Raw genomic sequence first — 25,196 nt, 5'->3', positions numbered from 1 at the left:
ACAACCCAATATGCACGATATGCTCCCTAGTTAGTTGTAGGCGACTGTCGTCTGGCAACTCCGTCATAGATTTGGAGGCCTCTGTACCTATCAGCTCCTCAACAATGGTGGAGTTGTCTTCCGGCTCCTCATCAACCTGTGGTGGATTGCTATCACCTGAGAACTCGGTCACAACCCTGAATACCTCATCAATGGATGGCGTCTCATCAATGGGTGTATGCTCAACTATCTCCTTGCCAACCATGGCCCCTTCAACTACTCTTTCATCTTCTTACTTAATACTCCTCATCATCCCTGCAAAATCCCACTAAATCTTCATTGGTTTGTGTATGCCCCTTAGTTCATAGAATTCCCAAAAAGAGAGGAACATCTGAATGCCATGACCCAATGATTGGTATGCCCTTCAGTTTTCTCTCAATAACTCCACATCAGTTGCAATCATGTATGGATTCCCAACTGAGGAATGAATCAACCTCTCCCCCAAATCAATCATCATTTGTTGTATCATCATCAACTCATCAAGGTTACCGCCATGTTGTTTGATTCTAATCTTTCCCACATGCTAAGCCAAGATTATGGTTCTGATACCACTGTAATATTCCTAATGGAAATATACAATGATAAACAAAGCAAACATAACCAAAAACACACAGAAAAATACTCAAGCATCAGAACACCATTTTAAAGCCAAAACTGCGTTGTTGTACTTTTTTTATTAATGAAAATGGGTATACAATGTGGTGCTGGAATGAGTGCACCTGGGCTTGCTCAAGGCAAGCTAGCAAAGCCCAAAATGACAAGACACCCTCCTCCAATATGTTGCTATGTTTCTCAAGTACTGCACTGTAGATGCCCAGAAATACGCTACTGGCTGAATGGAACTGATGTTAGGACCTCCTTGGGTGCTCATAAAATTCGGGCAAATTAATCCTGGGATCTCCACCAATAACCCACAAAAACCCAAGAAGGAATTGGCCAATGCTTGACTTCGGAATTTCGGCCCTATTTCCCCTAGTTCCTCTAGCTGCTAGCTGAATTGGGACCCCTGTTTGACCCCTCAAATCTGCCCAGAAAATTCTAGGAATTTGGGATTGTGATCCTTGCCCAAAACCCAAAAAAACTCAGAAAGGGTTTCCCTTTGTTCCAACCTTCAAAAATTGACCCTTCACAGCTTAGCCCTCCTCCAATTTCAAATTTTGTTGTTGTGACTGACCTTGTCAATCTATGCTCTCCCAACTCCAACAATCCTCCTCAAATGGCCCCCCAAATGATCTCCCAGTACCCTAGTTCCAAACTCCCCCGATAGTGCTGCCCAAAGAGTCTCACTCCAATCATTGCACAGTCATGGAGGAGATGACGCAGTCCTGCGTGTGATGAAATGAGATCTACATGAAGAATGGCCCTCTTGTTTGTAGTTGCCCTCTATACTCCCAAAAATCGACCCTCCTGCTGGTAGTGCAAAAAGGCAAGGTGAAACTCCCTCCTTGGGCTAGCACTCGAAGTCCACCGAAACAAGGGTTGAGATGTCCACTCGGAGACACTCGTGTGCTAAACAACACTGCAAACTTGGCTTTAGCTCAAGCGTGTTATGCCAAAGACACAATTTCTGAATAGATGAATGATTCCCAAAATGAATTCCTCTTGCTCTATTTATAATTCATGGCTCCTTCTCTCCTTGTGGTCCCCACTCTCTCTCTCTCTTTCCTCTCTCTTCCAAGAGTTCGAGTTCCCTCCTTGGGTCGAATTTCTCTTTTTTGTGGTCCCCACTTCCCACTAGAGCCGCAATATTCTCTTTTCCTCCTAAGTCCCGGTGCCGGAATTGCGTCATATCTCCAAACTCATCTCTAATGCTGAAAATTAAAATTGGGGATATTACATCTTATGCTTAAGCACAATTTACTTCAATGTTCCTTAGCAACCCAATGACAATTTCCAATTATATCTAGTAGCAATCACATTAAATTATACACATTGATAGTAAATGCATATAGAACAAATCATATGTAGTAGACAAGCCAAGACAAGAGGACACAAGATGTGGCAGATGCCAAGGACAAACCACAATGTGGGGAAACACTTTGATCAACTATTTTTATTATTCTTCAATAGTTCAGCAGAGAGTGAGAGTACAAATATCATAAATACAAGCCCAAAACAAATCAGACAAATCAACAGTCAATGCAGCCCTAACCAGAAAGTCAACGATGGTCAAAGCTGTCCCAAATCAACCTCTAATCAATTCGGTCAACAACAGAATAGTACGGCCTCTAGAGAGGGTCAACGTCAACCCAAAATAGCTCGGTCAACCCAAACAATCCTTGCTGTAATTTTTGTGGTCAAAGAGAAAGTCAATGTGGTCAAACTGTCCCCAATTGCCTTGATTTGCATGCCAAAGACTGTGGCCTAAAAGATCGAAATTCTGGACCAAAAGCAGAAGTCAACGCTTGGTCAAAGTGCCCAAGTCAACGCTGGTCAATGCTGCCCTAATCACATAAATTTCGGCCTCCTAAAATCAACCTTCTTTCCACATGTGCAAAGAAGATAGGGCCTCCAAGGTGTACGAACCAATCAAGAGAGGAGAGAGAAGATGATGTGATGAGTTGATGATGTCCAAATGAGAGAAGGGTCACTTATATTTATACCCTTCGTTAAGGGTGAGGAGACACATCCATTGGGCTTCATGAGCCTACATTTGCCAATTTGTCCATGAGAAAGAATAAATTCAAAATTCCATTTTTGCTTGTCAGAATGAGATGATCTTTATATCAAAATTGTACCTCTCAAAAAGAGGAATCCAATGCAATAATCATTTGCATCATATGAGTTGTCCTAAGGTAGAAGTTGGCCCTAGTTTCCAATTTTAACAACTATCAACCGAATCTTTGACAGAAGATTCCTCAATCATACATTTTTCTTCCTACTTCATATGCAGCAACATATTCTTCAATCGGATCCTTCTTTCCTTCTTTCAGCAACACCTCAAAATGCATTCTCCAATTTCCTTCTCCTACTCATGGCCTTCACTAAAACTTATGGTTGTTAGTCCTAGTCTAGTGCATGACACATGAAGCAGAGAATCATATCTGTCACTCCCTCTTAAATGGAGAGGATCTAATCATTCCTATACAAGGAATATTCTCAACCATCCTCTTATCCTAGGGAGATTCCTTTCATTCAAGCTCCCTCTTAACCTAGGGAGATTTCATCCAGACTCCCTCTTAACTTAGGGAGTTCTACTTCTTTTCGTCATCGGAGAATATTTCATGGCTTCCAACCATTTCATCAGAGTTACTATCATCCTCATCATGCTTATCAACGAGCATCTTCACCAAATTGAAGATTGTGTACCTGCACAACTTAGATAGCAAGTACAACCAAATATGTAGAAGCATGATGTTAGCCATATCAGAATTACGAAAGCATTTCATCTTTATACATATCAGATACCCAAACTTAATTGCAAACAAGAGACATATACTCTTCAACATCTTGCTAGGGACTTTATCATAAACCCTAGACTACTTCATAACACTTTTCATTCCATCTAGGGTTTCAATGTTTCTTCCAAATGTATGACATACCTTACTTCAACATATAACAAACCCTAGAAACTGTTGACACAAATATAGATCTACAAGGCATCTAACAACCTTTCAAAATTCATATGATAGACTTCTCACTAGGGATTCATACAAATCCTAGATTTAATAGAAAAGAATCAATCAAAGTCAATCACAGTGGTCATTAACCTGACTAGCTTCCACTAGGGTTAGTTGCAAACCCTAGATTTCCGATCAATCATCATATCTATCCAAAACTCAAATTTCAACAATCTTTCACAAATCTCAAATTATCATATTGTCAACATTCATTAAAGATTTCTACTTCGACTAAGGTTTAACTCCAAAACCCTAGAATTCCATTTTTACAATTTCAACAATCTTACACAAATCTCAAATCATCATATTTCAGAGATTTTATTTTGACTAAGGTTCAACTCCAAAACCTTAGAATTCCATTTTCACAATCTCAACAATCATTAAATACATAGATCTCAGATTGTTACATTTCACACTAGACAATGTTACTACTAGGATTTAACTGCAAAACCCTAGATTTTCATTTTCAACAATCATTTAATAGATTTCAAATTGTTATATCACACATACTATACAATTTAACTTCACTAGGGTTTAGCTACAAAACCCTAGATTTCCAAATATCATCATCCTAGAATCTCATACAAGGATTTCCATTAAATCCTAAGACTTATGACCATCAATAACTAGGTCAACACATATATCTAGGAATTCAAAATCATTCATAAGCACATCATATGTCCAACAACATTAATACATCTGACCTAGACCAAACTAGGGTTTCAACCAAAAAGACATATCCATATATGCCTAGATTTCATCATCGTGCAAAAACTTTTCATATCATGTGTTAGTCAAACCCAACTTCACAAAGATCAATAAGAGCTAGACACACAACCATCTTGATTACACTAGGGTTTCATCAAACAAACACACACATACCAAGGAAATCATTTCTAAGACAATATAAGGATTTGGCTTACACATTCCACCAAACCCTAATGAGCTAGGCTTTCAATGTAGAAACATAGCAAACCCAACATTACCAAAACTTTAAAGGTTCAGGATTTTAGACCTTATCATCCAACCCTAACAAGTTAGGTTTCCATGATCTTACCAAAATCCCAAACATGGCATCATTAGACTTCAAATAGAATTTCACATATCCCTAAGCAGTTTAGGGTTTCAGACATTCACATTAGCATACCCTTCAGTTAGGGTTTTTAGAACTTGTCTAGGGTTCTACAAAATCAGTTCAGAATATGAGAGGGGGTGGGTAGATTTATCAAGAGATGAATCACCCAAAAACAAGAATCATTATGATTCAATATAGCCAGACATAACAATGTTAGTAATAGATTGTCAAATGAATAATCCCTTGAATACAAATAAATCAGTGTATTTAAATGATACCTTTGTTCCTTGACCTACCTTGTCCTGAGAGGTTCTCCTTCATACTTCTTGAGAATATAGCAGATGTCTTACGGAACATGAATATATGTTGGACTTCCAAAGATTCGGAGGTGATCCACACTCAAATTCTTTCCTGTGAATTCTTCTTCGAGTGTTGTATTATCAAGACTCTTATGAGGACTCCTATTTTGAATGTATATGGATGTCAGCGTTGCTTCTTCCCATAAGAACTTTGGTAGATCTTGATCAAGCAGCATAGTTTGAATTTCTTCTTCAATTGACCTATTCTTCCTTTCAGCCAATCCATTTTGTTTGGGATAATGAGCTCCCTCTTAATATCAGCTTCCTTACAATATGCAATCAATTCCTTAGAAGTGTATTTCCCACCATTGTCAGACCTCAGAGTTTTTAACTTTATTTCAGTTAGGGTTTCCTCCTTGAACTTATCAAATAATCCATCTTTGTCTTGAGGAGGTAGAACCATGTCTTTCTAGAATGGTCATCAATGAATGTTACATAGTAGAGATGACCTCCAAGTGATTTGTCAGACATGAGCTCACACGCATCAGAATGGATGAGGTCTAATATCTCTTTAGACCTAGTTTCACTAGTTTCACGAACTCCAATAACCTTAGCAATATCAATACTAGAGTCTTTTTCCCAAACCAATACTTTTCCATCAACAAAAACAATTCTTTCCCTTTTATCTTCTAAACAATAAAAAACAAATTCTTTTCAAACCTAGAACATATAGAATGTAGCTTCGATCCATTATCCAGCTTTAACGATGTTGATCCTAGGCCTTTAATAACATATTCATCAGTAAGAGAAACTGTAAGAGCAGCCAAAAATCCTTGACTCTTGACCTTGTTGAACAAGTAGTAGATGATCTTCTTGATCCAGCTTCCAGCAGTGTTGAAACCCATTTTTATGTAGTTCATCATAGAGGGAAAATCCATGCCAACAAAGTGATCTTCGACTCTTCCTAACCTTAGCTCTGATTCCATGTTGGAAAATCAAAGTAATTATATTAGGATTTGATTCTCCTTTCTTGATAATTACTTGTGTGTGTTGGCTTCTTTTACTTCTTTATTATCTTATCTTTCATCAAGCAATTACCATATAATGTGCGTATGAAGATCAAAAAACAAGAGACACAAGATATAGACACATGCCAGGGAAAAACCAATGTGGAAAAAGTCGAAGTCGGGATTCATTCGGCAAGGGTCCAAAAGTTGAAAAACTCGGCAAAGTCAGGAGTTTTTTGAAAAAGTCGGCAAAATTAAAAAACACAAAATTATTCTTTTTATTTGTATTTTTTTTAACATCTAGAGTATCCACAACATCAAATAAATGCATTTCCACATAAACATGTAAAGAAAGCTAATATATAATATGTATATGAAGTCTAGTGCTACATCACATATCAAAATGGTGAATCAACTCCTGAAGTTTGAGTCATGTCTGAGTCTCAACTCTCAAGAGTCAAAATATCAACAAAAAATATAATAAATGTATATCATGAGTCATCTAAAAGTCATCAAGTAATTAGTCATTGAGATCTTCTTCCCCTTTTACGGCAATAGGGAATGCCTCTGCCTTTTCCTCTAGAGGAAGAAGGCCCTACCCCTGGGGATACAAATGGACTCAATCGTCCTCTAGAAGCCGATGGAAGAGGTGGCCTTTGTCCTATGTTGCTGCTGCCCATCCTAGATGGTGTCACCTCCTCCTCATCATCCTCAACCAGCTCTGCCTCCTGACCCTGATGTTGCTCCTCCTCCTCTACCTCTAGCTCTCCCTCCCCTGCAACTGCTACATCCTCTAGATCCACACCTAACCAATCCGGGATCGAGTCCATGATCGGCCTCTCAGTCTCGACTCTCCATGCAGAGGTGGTATCAATATTGTCCAATGAGATGGCTTCCACATCAGTAGGTGTCTGAAGTTGTCTCACCCACAATCAAAGATTGTAGTAGACGTAGACCATGTCATTGAGGCGTTGGGACTCCAATCTGTATTAGGGTCATAGATTGTAAATTAGTACTTGGAAAATTTAAATATTAAAAATAATCAAATGAATTCAAAAAATTTAATTTGAAATTTTTTTACCCGTTGCGTTTTTTGCTGTGTATTTTGTCAAATACACTCCAGTTGCGCTCACACCCAGAGGCATTGCATGTTTGTTTGAGCACTTGAATGGCAAGCTTTTAGAGATGGGGTACTCTGGCACCATAACTTGTCCACCAAGCATCTACAAGTTAAAATAAAAATGAGAAACATAAAAAAAAACATTGAAATTCTAAACTTGAAAGTTTGAAACAAACTGAAGCTTACCTGGCATTTTGGTTGTCCTATTCTTAATAGCCATGGTAAAACCAAATGTGCCACCTCCCATCCTATAGACCTCCATTTCTTTAGAAATATCTTCACATTCTTGCTCAAATGACACCATCCTCTCAACACAAGTGAAGAATCCATCCATCACCTTGGCATCAACTCTGAAGCCACAGGCGTAAGAAAATGCAAGGTTGAGGTAGATACCTGCAACATGAATGGGGCGATGGAGGGTATTGTTCCATCGCTCATCAATCACTCTCCATATGACCTGTTGTTTCTCTAACCCCTCGTCTCCTTTATCTTCATAATAAGCACGAATGGCTTCTTTGGCCCTATCCATGGTCTTATACAAGTAGCCCATTGCGGGCTTGTCTCCATCAACCAACCGAAGAACCCTTAGCAAAGGTTCTGAAATGGCACACACCTCCTCTTCTCCAGCCCAAAAGCTCTGATCATATGAAACTAGTCTGCATATGCCCTCTCCCTCTGGTTTGCAGCTAATAGATAAAGAACGCCAATCCGCTGAAAGAAACATGCTCTTCACATCCCACACATAGAATTCAACAGAAACTGAAGAGATATGAAAGTAGTGGCAAATCGTGTAATTGCAGGATGCACCAACTCTTTGTTTTTGGTGTATTTTCTCATCAAGCTAAGCACAAATGCATGATTATATATAAATTTTATTATGCTCCTGGATGATTCAACAATATCCCTCACAATAGGAATCTTACCTATATCCTCCAACATCAAGTCAATGCAATGAGCAGCATAAGGTGTCCAAAACAAGTTAGGATAACTCTTCATAAGCAGCTTGCCAGTTGCAACATAATTTGCAGCATTGTCCGTTATGACGTGGACAACATTGCTTGGGCCTACTTCCTGAATGAAGATGTCCAACAACTCACATAATGTACGTGCATCTTTAATGTGTGCAGATGCATCAACAAATTTCATAAACATTGTCCCCTTGGGACAACTAACCAAGAAGTTAAGAAGGGTCCAACCCTTCTGGCCAGTCCAACCATTTGACATGACTGTGCATCCAATTTGTTCCCATGATGCCATAAACTCCTCCAATCTAGCAGTGCAAACAGTCTTTTCATCTTGAAGAAGAGGCCCTCTCAATTCTGCAAAGGTGGGGGCTTTGTAACCCGGGCCAACGACAGCAACAACATCAAACATAGGCTGGTAGAATGGGTTTTTCTTGGCAATGTTGAAAGGAACATCACTCCATAGAAGACACTTACTAACCAACCTGTTAGCTTCTGCCTTTTCCTTTTTTTTAATTATTGATTTGATGCCAGGTTGTGCACCAGCTATGGTTCTATGAACAAAAAAAGATGAGATAGATGAGGGGTTGGGACCTATGGGTGAGGAAGGTGATGCTGAAGAAGCATTGCCACTCTCAATTCCCCCCACTCTTGAGGCCCCTACAAGTTGGATTTTTAGTGCTGACCTAGTGTCTTTTCTGTCCTCTTTATCCATCAATGATTGAATGGCCCGTCAGATGATTTCTGGAGTTGTATTTGGGCAAAGGTCAACATTTTGCCCCGGAATTTGCCCCAAATGGAATTTTAATTTGTTGATACCTCCTGACATATGCTTGCCACACAACTTGCAAGTCAAATACATTCTATTGATCCCCCCAGTTTCGTGTATAGTATCAAGTTCACCATATTCCCACATAGTGTCCAAAATCCTTGACATTTTGTTTTAAAATTTGAACTTGAATTTAAACCTAGGCACAAAAAAAAAAATTGAAACAAATTAAAAATTTCCCATCACATAAAAAGCAAACACAAATGCAATAGTTGATTTTAGATTTTAAATGCCTCTTCTCAGTCACTTGAAAACACTCAGATTCAGTAAACAAGGGTTTGAAATTTGAATTTTTGTCATTTTAATCTTGAAAGTTGAAGTTTTGCTTCAATCTAGAATCTAGATTCTAGGCAAAAATAAGACATAAACAAACTAATAGAATTTTAGAAAAGTATAGAAAGATTTAAGAAATCATGTGTAAAAAAAACTATGAGAGAAATTAAAATACATACCTGGCACTGGGCAGCAGCAATTCGGCACTTTGAAGTTTGAATCTCCCACGATGAGCAGTGGAAAAATCTCCAAATCTCCACCTCAAAACTCACAAATATTCTCCTCTAACGCAATGGCAAACCCCTATGTATCTCCACAGCGCCGAATGGGAGAGAAAACAACGAAAAATAAGACCATTTTCACCTTTGCGGGCTCTTTATCTGCGGCCTGGGAAGGGAGGCCGACTTTTTGGGTCGACTCCCGATTAAATCGGGAGTATAACGAAAAAATCGCGACTTTTTCCAAACTTTTTCCACACTGGGAAAAACCCCCCTCAAGGGGAAAACAGAGTCAAGATAATTCTTCCTTTCAATAGTATTCTTTGAGACTCTTCACCCTAGACCAAGACCAGACTTTCCCTCCACACCAACTCAGCCTCCCAGATCTTCGACCCCTTCCAGCAACTTCGACTAGGCAGCAGGGAACTTCCGGCAACAGGTAGCTTCTGGCAACAACAAAACTTAGGAGACTTCAATCTCCCAATCCAAACCACGAAACAAAGAGAGAGAGGCAACAAAATTTCGATTTTTCCTTTCTCCTTAGAATTCCCTAAACTCGCATTCTCTTCAGCTTCTCGGCAACAGACTTCGCACTGTTAGGCCCCTATACTACTAGTGTAACCCCTTATTGTTATTAGTATAACCCACTTATTATATTGATGTACCCATGTAGTGCCCATATTGTTACTATTATGCCACATAGAAGCCCACCATTGTTACTGTTGTGCCCTACAATATTATTGTTATGTAGGCTTTGATTGTATTGGGACCACTTAGACTCCTATATATAGAAAGGAGGTATTTTCATTTGTATCATCCAAGAATTGTTCATTTATGTAATGTAAAGGAGGTTGCCCCCTCGAAGAGGCTGAATTCTAAGGCGTGGATCTCTCTTTTCTATCTTTTTGTGAGCTGGTTTCATAACATTTGGTATCAGAGCTTTGGATTCTAGGGTTTCGCTGCTCCAAACAAGTCATCGTGGCATGTTCGCTATAACGTTTTTGCTGTGACGTTTCGGAAGTCACAAAAAAAAACCCATTTGAGAAGAATTGACGCTGAACATTGGGTCTGAATTTCAGAGATTTTTACGCTATATTTTCGGAGATATAATCTGAGGAAGTTGGTCTTTTTGCAGACTCCTGAATTACACTCAAAACAGGTGACCTGGGGAAAATCGTCATAACTTTCTTTCTGAGCATCGGATTGAAATTTCGTAAGAAGTTACAGAAAGAGGACGGACTGTAGTTTCTGTTTATATATTTTTCAGAATCAAAGGTTGAAATAGTGACACGTGGCACTTCATACAAGTTCGCTCTACGGAACTAGTCTATAATCAGGTCACTGTGGGAGATTGTGCATAACTCTTTCTTGGAGAATCCAATTTTGATCAGACTTGTGGAATTGGAAAGAGGACACAGCGGGCTACTACAGGTCACAATTTTAGAACTTAAAGATCTGAAAGTACAGAGTTACAGTCGTTTCAAGGTAGAGCTCCTAAAATCAAGAAAAAGCAAGATGAGGAAGTTTGATGGCAAGGATCCGGTAAATTGGATACTTCAAATGGAGAAATATTTTGATATACATGGTGTACAACTGTTACAAAAGGTATGTATTGCATCTTCATATTTAGAACCAGATCAATTTTTATGGTACAAAGGGCTTTGTTCTCGTAAAATTCTTGTTACGTGGTCAATTTTCACGGAGGAAATGATAGCACATTATGAGGATATAAAGAGCAACACCTTCTTTAGAGCAACACCACAACAGTTGGAAAGAGTAAAAGGGCTTTGTGACATAATGGAAAGAAAAATTATGGAAACCAGGAAGCATACCCCTCACAACTATAAAGATGGAAGTGTTGTTTCTCCCAGCTTTCCACAACCTACAAGGGTTACACCACAACAATTGGAAGAAAAAAGAGAAAAAGGGCTTTGTTACAATTGTGATAGCAAATGCACTAAAGGTCATAGGTGTGCTGAGAAGAAATTATTTTACATAGAATATGAAGAGGAGGAAGAAAAGGATCAAGAAACATCAAAAGAAGAGGATATACGTCAGGACACCACCCGAGAGAAAGAAGAAATGAATCAGACCATATCTTGTAAAGCATTGGCAAGAATTACCACTCCTCAAACTCTCAAGATAGAAGGACATATCAAGAAGAAAAAGGTGCAAGAAGTGAAAGATCACATCGAGAAAGAAGAAATGAATCCAACCATATCTTGTAATTCAATGGATGAAATTACCACTCCTCAAACTATCAAGATAGAAGGACACATCAAGAAGAAAAATGTTCAAGAAGTGAAAGATCACATCGAGCATCAAGAAATGAATCCGACCATATCTTGTAAAGGACTGGAAGAAATTACCACTCCTCAAAAGATAGAAGGACATATCAAGAAGAAAAAGGTTCAAGTAGAGAAAGATCATATCGAGCATCAACAACAAGTTCTCCAACTTTTAAAGGATAACGACACTTCGGTGCAAAATCAATTGAAACAACAGGTAGATCAACATCGTAGTGAAAAATGTTTTGATGCGAGTGATTGGGTATTTTTACTGCTACATCTCAAGCAAGCTATTTATGAGAAGGAAATGTTAGCAATACTACATGCACTTAAAAAATGGCGACCTTACCGAATGGGAAGACGCTTCAAGGATGAGGATGTGGAAGCATTGTTTTGTGCTATTTATATTATCCAACCAAATTGGATAAACGAAGCAATAGATGAATGGAAGAAGAACGAAGAAGTATGGCCACTTATTCAAAAGTTGCAAAAGATCCCAATTCAAGCAATATTGCCAGAAATTGAAGAGGAAGGAAAAATCATATTGGAACCTGGAGCAGTCATAGAAACAAGAACCCGACAGCTACGAAATCGATCAATTTCAGAGTATCTCATCAAGTGGAAGAACTTACCCGCTGAATATTCCACATGGGAGGACAATAATTTTATATAGAAGCATCAAGAACTACTCAAGCGTTGAGGACAACGCTTTTTGAAGGAGAGGGGCATGTTAGGCCCCTATACTACTAGTGTAACCCCTTATTGTTATTAGTATAACCCACTTATTATATTGATGTACCCATGTAGTGCCCATATTGTTACTATTATGCCACATAGAAGCCCACCATTGTTACTGTTGTGCCCTACAATATTATTGTTATGTAGGCTTTGATTGTATTGGGACCACTTAGACTCCTATATATAGAAAGGAGGTATTTTCATTTGTATCATCCAAGAATTGTTCATTTATGTAATGTAAAGGAGGTTGCCCCCTCGAAGAGGCTGAATTCTAAGGCGTGGATCTCTCTTTTCTATCTTTTTGTGAGCTGGTTTCATAACACGCACTCTTTCCCAACTACAAGAGAACTTCACACTTTTTCCTAGCTACAAGAGATTTTGAACTTGTGTGTGAGAATGATGCTCCAAACAAATTCGATGGGATTCCTTTTTTAGGCTTAATATGGGGTCGAATAGGGTCCTTAGGCCGACTTGATCTTGTTCTAGGCCGACATGGAGTGGAGGTTACATAAATCATATTTGACTCAATACTTAACTTTTTTACATGATTCAAAAACCCAAGAAGGGTCTCTTTAAATGTACAATGACTCTATAGACTCAGAATAAATCCTAAAAGTCCTTAATGGGGACTTTGACCTAAAACATGGTGACCCAAGCATGAAACCCATGCTTTAATAAGTCACAATAATAATAATAAAAATTATTTTCTTTATTCTTTTGACAAGTACATTACATGATGACTCAAGTACATTATTGAAGACTGAACATAGTTACATTTTCCAACACTAACTCCAATTTGAAATAATGACTTCCAATTCTATTGTTTTAAGTACACCTTGTGTCTTTGAAAGTAGACATCATATCCCTTATCCTGAAGAGAAGAAACTGAAATTAGGTTCATTCCTAAACTTGATACATGCAACACATATGTAACATGAGTACTATTACCCAACTCCCTCTAAAAGTTAGTTGTTCCTCTCCCAACTAGAGTGCGCTTGGACCTATTTCCCATCTGAATCTAGAAACCTCTCTCCTTACTTTTAGCTGGAGAAATATTCTCTAACCCCTATCATATGACACGATGCCCCACTGTCAATATACCAGACCCCTGTGGAGGTAGAGCTAGATAAGCAAGCTATGAGAGCAAACTCATTTTCAACTCTTGAAGATAGCTCATAAATATCCACTGAAGTTGTTGTTTGTCGCTTCTTCTTCTTGTCGCCCTTCTTTATATTCAAACATTGACTAACATAGTGACCATGTTGAACACATCCAAAACACTTGATTTTACTCAAGTCTATTTTCTTCTTCTCTCCCTTGGAGTTAGGCTCTTTGCTTGAGCCCTTCTTTATTGATTTGGGGTAGCATTGGATGTGCTCCAAGCCTCAAATTTTGCAAGGAGGCTTGGGCACATGCATTCCAAAGAACCCAGAAACCGTTTTGGTAAATTCCACCCATAAACAATTTTATTAAAATAACTAATATTTTTAATGGGGTTCCTAAGTCTAAACTTAGGAAAATTAAAATATTAATGGGTATTAATCTACTCAGGGGTGAAACTTCTAGAAAAAGACATGGATCAAGCCAAAACATTATGAGCATTTGATTAAGATGTAATCTAGGTCGTTAGTTGTCCAATAGGAAGATATAAGAAGGAGCTTGAGGGTCATTTGGAAAACACATAGAGAGATAGAGGAAATTGATTTTCTGAAGTGAGAAGTTCTCAGTAGGAAAAATTGATTGAGGAGATCTCTTGCAGTTGAGGGACAGGGATAGCAGCTTTTGGAGAGAGAGATTCTCAGTTGGAGATACATCAGCAGAGAGAGGCAAAGAGTGATCTAAAAGCCTTGACGCAGATGTTGATGCAAGGCTAGAAGGGCCACGCAGAAACAACGTAAAAGGAGAGAAAGGAGCCTGAAATTTGCAGAGGAATTCGATTTTCAGAAGGCAGGAGCCGAGGTGTGAGACCGGGAGGCAGAAATCAAATTTCTTGGGCAGCAGATCGACTAGCCAGAGAAGTGATGCAACACCCATAGAGCTCGATGTTGGGCTAATGCAGACACTGCGTAGCGGCAGCCAGAAAAGTCGGGGGGCAGTTAGTTTGGGGCTGGATCAACCAGGATTTCTCAGTGATTGTGTGAGGTAAAACTCACAAAGCTTCTGCCAGTATTTCTCTCTGTAACTGAATAACCCTATGAGGTATTCCATGATGTATTCATAATTTTCTACTACTTAATAATAAAAAACCCTCAGAGTTGCTACACCGGTTTTCCCGCATTGGGTTTTTCAGGGGACATTTGTCCAAAATTAACTGTGTCCTGTGTGTTTCTATTTTCCTTGCTCAGTTTCTATGTTTTAGAATCATATCTAATTGGTGTAGGCTTCTTCAGTAATTTACTTCAATGTTTCATGAAGAAATCTGAAATAAGCTTGTAATGGAATTTACAATCTAGGTGAAGTAGATTCATCATTCAGCTTGTTGCAATAGGATTCCAGAGATTGTTAGATTCTAGGAATTTTAACATGGTATCGGAGTTGCTGATGTGAAACATGGAAGAGTAGATCTAGCACTGAAGCAAGGGCCAACTTGCTACAGCAAGCAGCAGTTCGAATCCCCTGAGGGATAGTGCAATTCTAGCCAAGAGGGCCATATTTTCCTAAGTGTCTCTCTTTGAGCGAGCCGACAGAGAGGTAAGAGTGCCAAATCGAAATCTTGCCAAGCAGAGGGAGCTACGCAGAGCCACACGTAGAGGGGCGCAATTTTCTGCAAGCTAAGTGTTGGGCAGAAAAGTCGTTAGCAGGAAGAAGAAGATCACATAGCGAGGCAATACTTCCTCAGTGATTTCTTGCCGAGGAAATTAGTATTTCTCATTTGTTGAGTAGCACAGGAGCAGCATCTTACCGTCTCCATCAGGGAGTGCATAAGTGAGCCTAGGAGCTACGCAGTAGGGAGAAAGGGAGTTGTTTGACATTCTTTTTTTGGAGGATATGGCAACCAATGGCTTGGGGATGAGGACAGGTTGGACGGGGCTTCCAGCTATGCCATCTAGAAGGCTACAATGACTTTCCTTCTAGATGAACATGCCCTCAAGAGGTATGTTGACAATGTGGTAGCTATCCCGGCAGATGCAGATCCACTGAAGAAGTACAAAGCTAAGATGGCTAAGGCGAAGAGGATGATTGTGGATGGAGTCAAGGATCACATGGTGTGCCACGTTGCTAGCAAAGGGACCGCTAAGGAGATGTGGGATGCCTTGGCCACATTGTATCAGGGATCTTTCGAGCAACAGAAGATGTACTTAGAGAAGAAGTTGAAATTTGCTCAGATGCAGAAGGGAGAACGTGTGGATCCGTTCCCCACAAAACTGAAGGAGACTTGTGATGAGTTGTAAGTTGCGGGACATACACCTCAGGATTTGGAGTTAGTGAGATTGGCTCTAAATTTTGTCTCGGATGAGTGGAAAATCTTTGTCCAGAGTATCCTGGGCAAAGTAGCATTGCCAAATTGGGACGAGATGTGGGCAGCTCTGAAACAAGAAGAGTTGAGGAGAGACCTGCTCAAGGTCAAACTTGACGGGAGCAGCAGCAGTAGTGGGTCGAAGCCCAAAGTGGAGGAAGAGGATAACACAACCCTTGCATCGAAGGGACAACAAGGGCAACAGAGACATAAGAAGGACGTCTCCAAGGTGAAGTGCTTCAGATGTGGCGAGATGGGCCACTATGCATCCCAGTGTCCTTTGAAGAAAAATGACAAGGATGAGAAGCATGATCCCAAGGTTGCAGTCGCAAAGATTGAACAAGAGGAGGAGTTCGCCATGACAACCAAGATACCTCCAGGAGGGAGGTGGGCTGATATAGAACTGTAGTTCAATAGAACTAAAAATGGGCAGAATCCTTGAGGAGCCCAGCTCTTAGATCATCACCTTGCTACGGGAGCCCATGATCAGTAGTAGCAGTATGGAGGAGTTTTCAGTTGGTGCCATGGAGTGTTGATGTAGTGGTTAGTAGCGCTAGAATGTGAGTAGTGCAAAGCAAAGAGGCAGCAGCACAAGGAGGCACAGTGCAGAGCTTCAGCAACACAGTGGCTTCAAAAGAGAGCGTGGGACTAGCAGCAGTCAGGCTTTCAGCACGGACGAGTATCCACTGGATACTTATCTAGTTTTGGGTGTTCTCAGTTGCTTCTCTCAACAATTGAATTGTAGTACAGATGCAGTGTTAGCAGTGGCAGTGCTAGCAGCATAACAGATGCAGCATTTGAGAGGGAGTTGTAGTACAGATGTAGCATTGGTAGTGGCAGTGTCAAATGCAACAGTACAGTAGCAGCAACAATGTAGTAGTTGGTGGACAACAGGTTAGACATCAGCAGCGCAAGGATGATGCTTCAGAGTTAGAGCAGTATGCAGCAATAGTATATTGTTAGAGCACATTCCTCACTAAGAAGGAGTGTTGATTTCGGGTAGCATCGGATGTGCTCTAAGCCTCAAATTTTGTAGGGAGGCTTGGGAACATGCATTCCAAAGAACCCAGAACTATTTTGGGAAATTCCCCCCAAAAACGATTTTATTAAAATAATTAATATTTTTAATGGGGTTCCTAAGTCTAAACTTAGGAAAATTAAAATATTAATGGGTATTAATCTAATCTGGGGTGAAACTTCTAGAAAAAACCACGAATCAAGCCAAAACAATTTGAGCCACGGATCATTTTTTCCTAGTCCAGTGTGACCTTCCTTAAAGTCTTTCTTTTGTTGTCTAGGAAGGGCACAAATAGAAATCTTTAATTGTGGTAGCGTTCCATGTTACTCATACTTAACATTTGTTGTTATTTTGTTATTTCATTATGCAATCTTTTGATTGGTTGTTGTCAGTCGCTTGGACTCGTTCTTTAAATACCTCATCCTATGAGAAAAGGGGTTGGAAATACCTAAGGGTGATGAAGCTATAAGAAAAGAAAAGGCATACGCCAAATGTCAAAATGCAAAAGAATGGTGAGGGACAAAGCAATCAAAAGCCAATTGTAGCTTGAGCTCTACCCCTTTTTATATAGCTACTTGTTCTTGACAGTATCCATGCATATCACACCTATCAAAGTAAAAGGAACTCTTAAAGAACATCCTATCCATGATGAAGTGATAAACTACCCATCATTAAAGGGGTAATATCAACTTTACATGATAATCAATGAAGTTTGCTAAACAAGCCAATTAAAGCTAAGAAATAGGCAATAAGGGGGCTTGGAAAAAATAAAGACGAGGGAAGGTAACTCAAGCAACTAAGTGCTCCCTTTGCAAAACTGCTTATGAATAATGGTTTTACACAACCTAGTATAAGACTATGACACCTTTCATGAAGTAGACCCCAAGCCATAACACCTATCATTTGAAATGGTCAGCCTAGGAACTATTCCTCCCCTTAGGGCTAGAAGTACCTAATAGGATCACATGATAACTCTCCCAGTTCCCACACCCAAGTCTAGCAACTTGTATACCATAAGTTGTTGACACATTTGAAAATGATACTTGTGTGAAGTCCTTTGATGGCTCTAACATTAAATATGGTCTACCCTAATGCTCTTATGATTCTTGTATCCATGATGTTGGTCTCACTTGATTCCTTGAGTATGTATTAGATCAAGATGGTGTTCCAGGTGCAATTAGGACCCCTACAACAATGATATGATGCTTCTCCATCACTTCATAGAGGATGTTCTAGCCACATTCCATGATGACTCAAAGTATTTGATAGAGGACATTGAGGCACTTTGAGGAGTATTGACAGTGACGATGATTTGGCACACTTGATGAGACCCTTCCTAAGCCTTAGGACCTTGGGCATTGATTTTATAGGCTTGGATGTTGCTTGGAGAGTAGGTGTACCCATTAGATGAGAGGACAACCTGTGAAAATTCCAAAATCGAATCCTATTGTAGCAACTGGAAATTATTCTCCTAATTGTTAATTTAATTTAACAATTTATTTACTATTTGCTACAGCAAATACTGAATAAATCACACTACAATCTACACAAATAAAACTATGGAAGAATAAACACTGGAAGAAATGATAGCACACACACCTAAGATAACACAATTATTTTTTGACAAAAGTCCCCGGAAAAACCCAACTTGGGAAAACCAGTGCAGCAATGAAATAATCTGAGTACAATCTGGATGTCGAATATTGGTAATCCTGCAGAGAAAATACTGGAAAAAATCTAGTGAGGAATTTTCCTCACCCCACAAGGAAATCCGGGCTCTGACTGCAGCTCCAAGTGAGCCGCCCAAACTACCTCTGTACAGCTACTGCATCACCCTAGCGCAGTCTCTTCTACACTCAATCTGAATCAACCTCTCCTCAAGCCATCTAGTCCGTTGTTGTCTAGGAAAATGTTTCTCCTGGCCCCCAAAATCTCTATCCAGCCTCTGGCACTGAAACTCGACTTTCCCTAACAGAATCGAAATTGCCTCTAGAGGCTATTGCATTGCCCTAGCATCAGCCTCTCTCTGGCTCTTCTGTCTCTCTGCAAATGCACTCATCAGATCTGGAAATATTCCTTTGACTTCACTGTCTTTGCCCCTCACACTACTTCGATCTCTAGCTCCCTCTCCAGCCACTAACTATTGCTACTCTGGAAATCAATCTACCAGTAAATCGAACTTCTCAAGTGTCTTCTCCATCACCACATCGACCTCCTCTTATAATCCTTTGTTGGAGAACCAACTGCCAAGATTAAAACATAATCAATGGCTAGGATCATCTCTGGATTGATCCTTGTGAGTTTCTATACCATTCTCGCTTTATTTCAATTAATATTGATTAATTAACCATATTCCCTAAGTTTAGACTTAGGAAATATTTAAAAAAATGGTTAATAATCTAACTGAGACACTTCTAGGCGGAATTTACAGAAACGATTTATGGGTTTTGGAAATCTTATGTATTCTAGCCTCTCCGCAAAATTTTGTGTCTAGAACACATGCGATGCTACAAAAACTAACACAACCCCTAGGCTGGCATTTACCTTCTTGATGGATTTTTCTCCTCCCATGATGATGACTTGGAACCTCTTTGGAGGGGATTTTACACCTCCCGTAGTGACATCATACCCTAGCATGATAATGTCACCCTAACACCCTATTTGATAATGGTGTGAGCAATTGGAGGATGACATAAGGCTTGAGAGGACTATTTTGGTGATGAGGAACCTCCTTTGGATGGAGAGACATGACATATGGGAAGAGATACACCCGTTAAGCTATGCATTGCACCTTTTTATGGAGAAGCATGCCTTTTTTATGATGACGTCACTGTTGGAGGCATTTTTTCTCACGTGTGGTTTATTTGAGGTTATTTATCATGTTTATTCTTTATAGATGCTATCTTTAGGGGTTGGCTTGTTGGTTTATCCACCTTGTTTCATGGATTTAGTACTTTTTTAGGGCTTTTAGCCTAATTGAGGATTAAATCACTTGGTTTCCCTCATATATGAAGAGAAACAAATTAATTCCTTGATTCATTGCCACAACTTGGATTATTCATCTCTTTATTAGTAATTCTTCTGTCTTGTGCGCTATGGAGGCCTATTTGAGCAACTTCCCTTGGGTGGAGATGTGATCTCTTTTCAAGGATGTTTATGGTGAATCTTAAATGAAGTAATTTGGTTTATTTGCTTTGTCTTGGTATTATGTTTCTTGGGATGAATGTGCTAAATTAGTTTATTTGGTATTTGCTTCATTGCCCCTTGTTAAGCTAAATCCTTCTTCCAAGTATTTGAAGAATACATATAGCTTTTTCTTTCCCTTGATTATGTGGAAAATTGAGAACCTAAATCTCAAACCCTAAGTTAGTTTATTTGCCCTAGTTTGTTTAGATTTAGTATCAATCCAAGGAAACCCTAGAATTGTTTGAATCCTAGACTCCATATGCCCTAGATTGAGAAGGCACTAGTCCATCTCTCTTGTGGCATTCACTTAAATTACAAGATCTATTTTTTAATTTCATAGTAAATTAGGGTTAAATTACTACAAAATCTTATATTTTTAGCATCTAATTACTTGCTAATATATGCCCAGTGTTAGAAATTGTGCAAAAGTGCATTAGAGAAACAAAAGTGAAGTATTTTGTGCGTTTTTAGCCATTTTTAGGGCTGGAATCAAGGTTTTATTTGTTATTATGTGTTCTATTAACCATCAAAAATTGTTGTAACTTTGTCCCTAGTTTACTCTCTAATTTAGCCTTCATTTCACTTAGCTTATCAATAATTTCACAACTAAATTTGTTGTTATAAACTATTGTATTGTTGCAATTTGTTGATTTGAAACCGTAGTTTATAGCAGCCTTGAACATTTTCTCATATATGCCAACCATAGCCTTTGTATTGACCCATACCTCCCTTGGACCCAAATCTATAATTTACTCCATCCATGTCAAACCCTAAATTGCCATACCTTAATCCAATAGATTTATATTGTATGATCCTTAGGGGGCACTTGGCTTAGGATCCTTGGGTTACTTGATCCCTAAGCCCTACCAAGGAAACCTCCTTTGTGTGGGATTGCGTCTTTCACTAAAGACATGGGAGTAGTTACTAATGTGACGGAAGTGACACTCCCAAGTGTTCCACATTATTTAAGTCACCTAGTGAGGCTTTGCACTAGGGTGCTAGATTTTACTAGAACAAATTTAACTGACAGATCCTTTTTTTTTCATCCCCTATTACTCCTCCCAAGCCAGCCCAAGGTTTCTCTATAGTGCACCATTAATGACCAATTTCCAATTTCCAATCTGTGGAGCATGATGGGTCACTTTAGTTTCGATTAACCGACCTACTGTCATTTAATATAACCTAAGATAAATTATCGGCCCAATAATACATGTTTACATTTATATTTTTATATAACAATTGTTTTATTCAATTTGCATGCAAGCATGAATAAAATACATAAAGGTATGGGTTTAATTGCAAGTATGGCGAAACTACATGAGGGTATTCACATGCAAGCATAATTTAAAGGAAAACACATAAATACCAACCATGTCATAGATATAATATTTGAGTGTAGATGTCATGTCTTGCTAATGCAACTGGATTTTGAGGGTTTTATTCTGTAAGACAGTCAAGGTTTGAAACTCGTGGCAGTTGGAAGGAGACACTAAAATAAACCAATCATATTAACCATTGGTGTGACCCATGTCAAGTGTGATCCCCAAGTGATTTTCTCAACTTAAATGTCTCTGCATCATGATTTCTTAGACCAAAAACTAGTCCCACAAGTCACAAACATACTAAGAAACAAAGAAAAAAATTAAGTGTACATGTAATATACACTATATAAACATCTATTGCATGTGTCTATTCACACATGTATCGAAATATGCATAAAAGCATACAAATAAGTCTAAACATATAAAACTGTCTACATGCAAAGGATAGCTACCTGAAGATTGATCCAAATTGCATTCTATTCCGTGTCTTCTTGAACATATAACAATCTTTGTACTTTATTTGAAATGCATTCATAGATGAGAGTAAATTGAATTACAATCTTATATTATTAATTAATTATATTAAAGAATATGACTAGAAAATTATAATCTTCTCAATATTACCAAATGATTTTTTAAATTTTAGATTGATTTCAATTTTCCTATTATTAGGTACAAGGAATGAAGTTTTTGCATACCTCCGAACTTCCACTTTCAAGAAAGACGCCTTTCAGTTTTCCTGCAACCACATAATTCAAGTTTACTGTGAACTTCTTGAGACATAATAAAGGTTTTGCAAAAATAAAACTCATACGCATATTCAGAGTTTGAGAGACTCATAAGTAACTTTGTCAAAACCATATCCTATTAAGTTAGTTTTAACAATAAAGAGGTCACTACATTACTCACCAGATTCAAGCCAAAATGTGGCGTACTTAGGGCCGAAGTCACCAACTTCAATGGTTTCCCCAACTACTCTCAAACAATTAAAAGAAAAAAATGAAAAAGTAAAAACAGAATTATAGGCACCAAAACCTGAATACAGACATAAATAAAATCAAATACGAAACTCACAACTCAAAAATGTTTCTCCAAAATAAGTACTATATACCATTGTCACCATAAAACTGCCACCAGACTTTCCTTGAACTGCCTTCATATTCGAATACCCTCGAATAAAAGTAAGGCAAGTAGTCGTATCTGAAATCCATAAGCTAGAATATAAATAGACTACCGGAATCTAATAAGAAAAGGTTCGTTGTTATTTTTGATCAAATAAAAGGTGCGACCAGTAAACAGAATTGACACAACTTACGGATCAGTTCGAATATTTAAAAGTGCATTCACACAGTGCTGTGCTGATTTGCGAGCGTGATCAACATGCTCAACTCGTGCTGTCCTACCATACATCTTTTCAAAAAGCCCAAAATAAACTCATCAGTTTTCTACTGTCTTCTAAAATAGTTTTCAAAACACCCAGAGTAAGTCAGTACACACCCCAATCAAATGAAATTACCTAAAACAGGTAAAGATCATATATGATGAACCTTTTATACAAACAAGACTAAGAAGGCAATATAAATTAAAGAAAAGACTAAATACCTTAAGGGGGAATGCTGCTACATCTCCAATAGCAAATATTCCTGGACTACTTGTTCTGAATTGACCGTCAACCTGAAGGAGCCAATTGCCCAAAGCTATAATTAGTATTAATCATTTGCAGTTTCAGGAAGAATGTGCAATTACAGGCAAAACAAAACATATAACAGTAGTTGTTTTTTTAGACAAGATAAATTGGACGAAGCTAGTATTGGCAACCCACAGGCCAATACTAGAAGGAACTTGTGACTTGGTAAGGGCTGATATGTCCAAAGACACTCCCATCAATGATCATTTGGGGGCATGCTAGGGGGACAGTGGGACACGTATCAGCAACCCACAGGCCAATACTAGCAGGAACTTGTGACTTGGCAAGGGCTGAGATGTCCAAAACACTCCCATCAATGATCATTTGGGGGCCATACTAGGGGGACACGTACCCTTTAGATCCTTATCACAATGGGTCAATATTAATCAAACAACATGTACAAACTCTATCCCTCATTGGTTTTGAACCTGTGACTTCCCAGGAGGAAACACATGTTCTTAACCATTAGGCCCACTCATCTGCACATATCAGAATAGTTGTTAAACGAAAAAGGTTTGAAAAAGGTAAGAATCTAAGGAATATAATCTTAGAATTACTTCTAATAATCCCTAAAAGTACTTTAACGCAAAAATGAATTGACCGGTCGACAGAAGTTGGGCATAAAACACAGAAAAGTGGAAAGAAATGAAAGCTCACTTAACGGCGATACAAAAAGCACTTGGGAAGTCATTCCTTTCTTTCCAATGAAGTTACTTTCTCTCAGTTGACGGAAAATCTACTCTGAATGCAATTATTCCTACTACATGAATAGATTCCATCTCTGGCATGCTTCAAACATATTTCAGTTTTATGGTTTAGCAGTCTTGTAGAAGAACGTCTTGCCCATCTGGCCAGAAGTAATGCTCCAAAAGTGATAAAAGTCCCAGTAAGGATTTTGGGATAATTCTAAGTGATGTACCCCTCTTTTCATGTTTTATTACAGATTTGAGATCATTTTCAGATATCTTCGTGCTCATTTATCCATGGAAATAATTAAGCTAGGGTCTATTATTCTAAGTGCTCCCTTGGAACGTATGTAATGACTAGAGTTATGTGGAAATCTTTCTACATATTGTTCATATGCTCTTACGTCCAGTATTGTTATGTATGCATATGCTTGATCAATGCTGACCATAGACTCAAGCATTTTCCTGAAAGTCACACTTCATGAGTTCTGATGAGTCAACTTCACAAATCTGTTTATTTGTATCGTCTTGCAAAACACAAGGAGTCCCTGGGAGCAACTCAGCCAGACAGACTATAAAAAAAACATACTTGTTTTGCTCATCATTTGGCTTTTTCCATGTGTGAAGGTTTGAACATGCCAATGACATGATGGTTTGCTACATACAGATTCAGAATTCTTTTACCATTTGCTTTGGTTTGGGAAATAAACTATTCTTAGGAATAAAGCAACTGCATTGACAGATTTGAATATCTCTTGGATTTTGCAAAGGTCACATTGGATAACTACTCGGAATCAGAGGAGATATTTTCGAGGGCACAAAACATTTGAAGTCCTCTAACAGATTTTTACATATTCTTTTGGCCGTCTTTCCCATAGGAAAAAAGTCAACATAGTTTCTCTTGTTGAAATTCTATGGCAAATGCAGTAGAATACAATTTTTTGCCTAGTAATTACTTCCTAGTGATTTTCAAACAGTATTTTTATGCCACTGCTATCATTGAGTAATTATACTCCGAAAACCTCAACAGTAAATGCAGTGGAAATTGTAAAGATTATAGAAAGACATCCATGCACAATAGAAACAAAAAAAATTCACCTCGGAAACCCAACCTTGGGAGAAAACCCAGCAATCTTTTCTAGAGGAGAAATTGTCTTTTAGCAAGGTTTACAAATCAGAAAAATTGTTTAGAAATCTGTGCCAATATTTCAAGTCAAACCACCAGTCAAACCTGGTCAAACAGCTGGAATTCAATGCTGGTCAAAATCAGTCAAAAGTCAATTTTGCAATCAAACTTCAGCCTGGTCAAACTTGCCCCTACAGTCAAAGTTCTGCTGTCAATGGTCAAACAGTCAACTCAGCCTGTGTTCAA

General features: G+C 38.6%; 1 protein-coding gene across 1 annotated transcript in view; it reads right to left on the bottom strand.

Moving 5' to 3' along the window:
- The window catches only part of MDAR6 (monodehydroascorbate reductase 6), a 139,052-nt gene that overhangs the window by 44,108 nt on the left and 69,748 nt on the right, over positions 1 to 25,196 (bottom strand). The window contains exons 7-11 of the mRNA XM_089413686.1: positions 23,054 to 23,166; positions 22,767 to 22,861; positions 22,563 to 22,651; positions 22,361 to 22,423; positions 22,150 to 22,190 (exon numbers count right to left, since the gene is read on the bottom strand). Coding sequence (XP_089269812.1) covers positions 22,150 to 22,190; positions 22,361 to 22,423; positions 22,563 to 22,651; positions 22,767 to 22,861; positions 23,054 to 23,166 — 401 coding nt within the window. The remainder of the gene's footprint in view (positions 1 to 22,149; positions 22,191 to 22,360; positions 22,424 to 22,562; positions 22,652 to 22,766; positions 22,862 to 23,053; positions 23,167 to 25,196) is intronic.

Source organism: Pinus tabuliformis, chromosome 3_2 (genome assembly GCF_031772625.1).
Source record: "Pinus tabuliformis cultivar Carrire ecotype Pingquan chromosome 3_2, CPIR1, whole genome shotgun sequence".
Classification (NCBI taxonomy): Eukaryota; Viridiplantae; Streptophyta; class Pinopsida; order Pinales; family Pinaceae; genus Pinus; species Pinus tabuliformis.
Note: the sequence above shows the minus strand (reverse complement) of the source record. Positions and strands in the feature narration are given on the sequence as shown.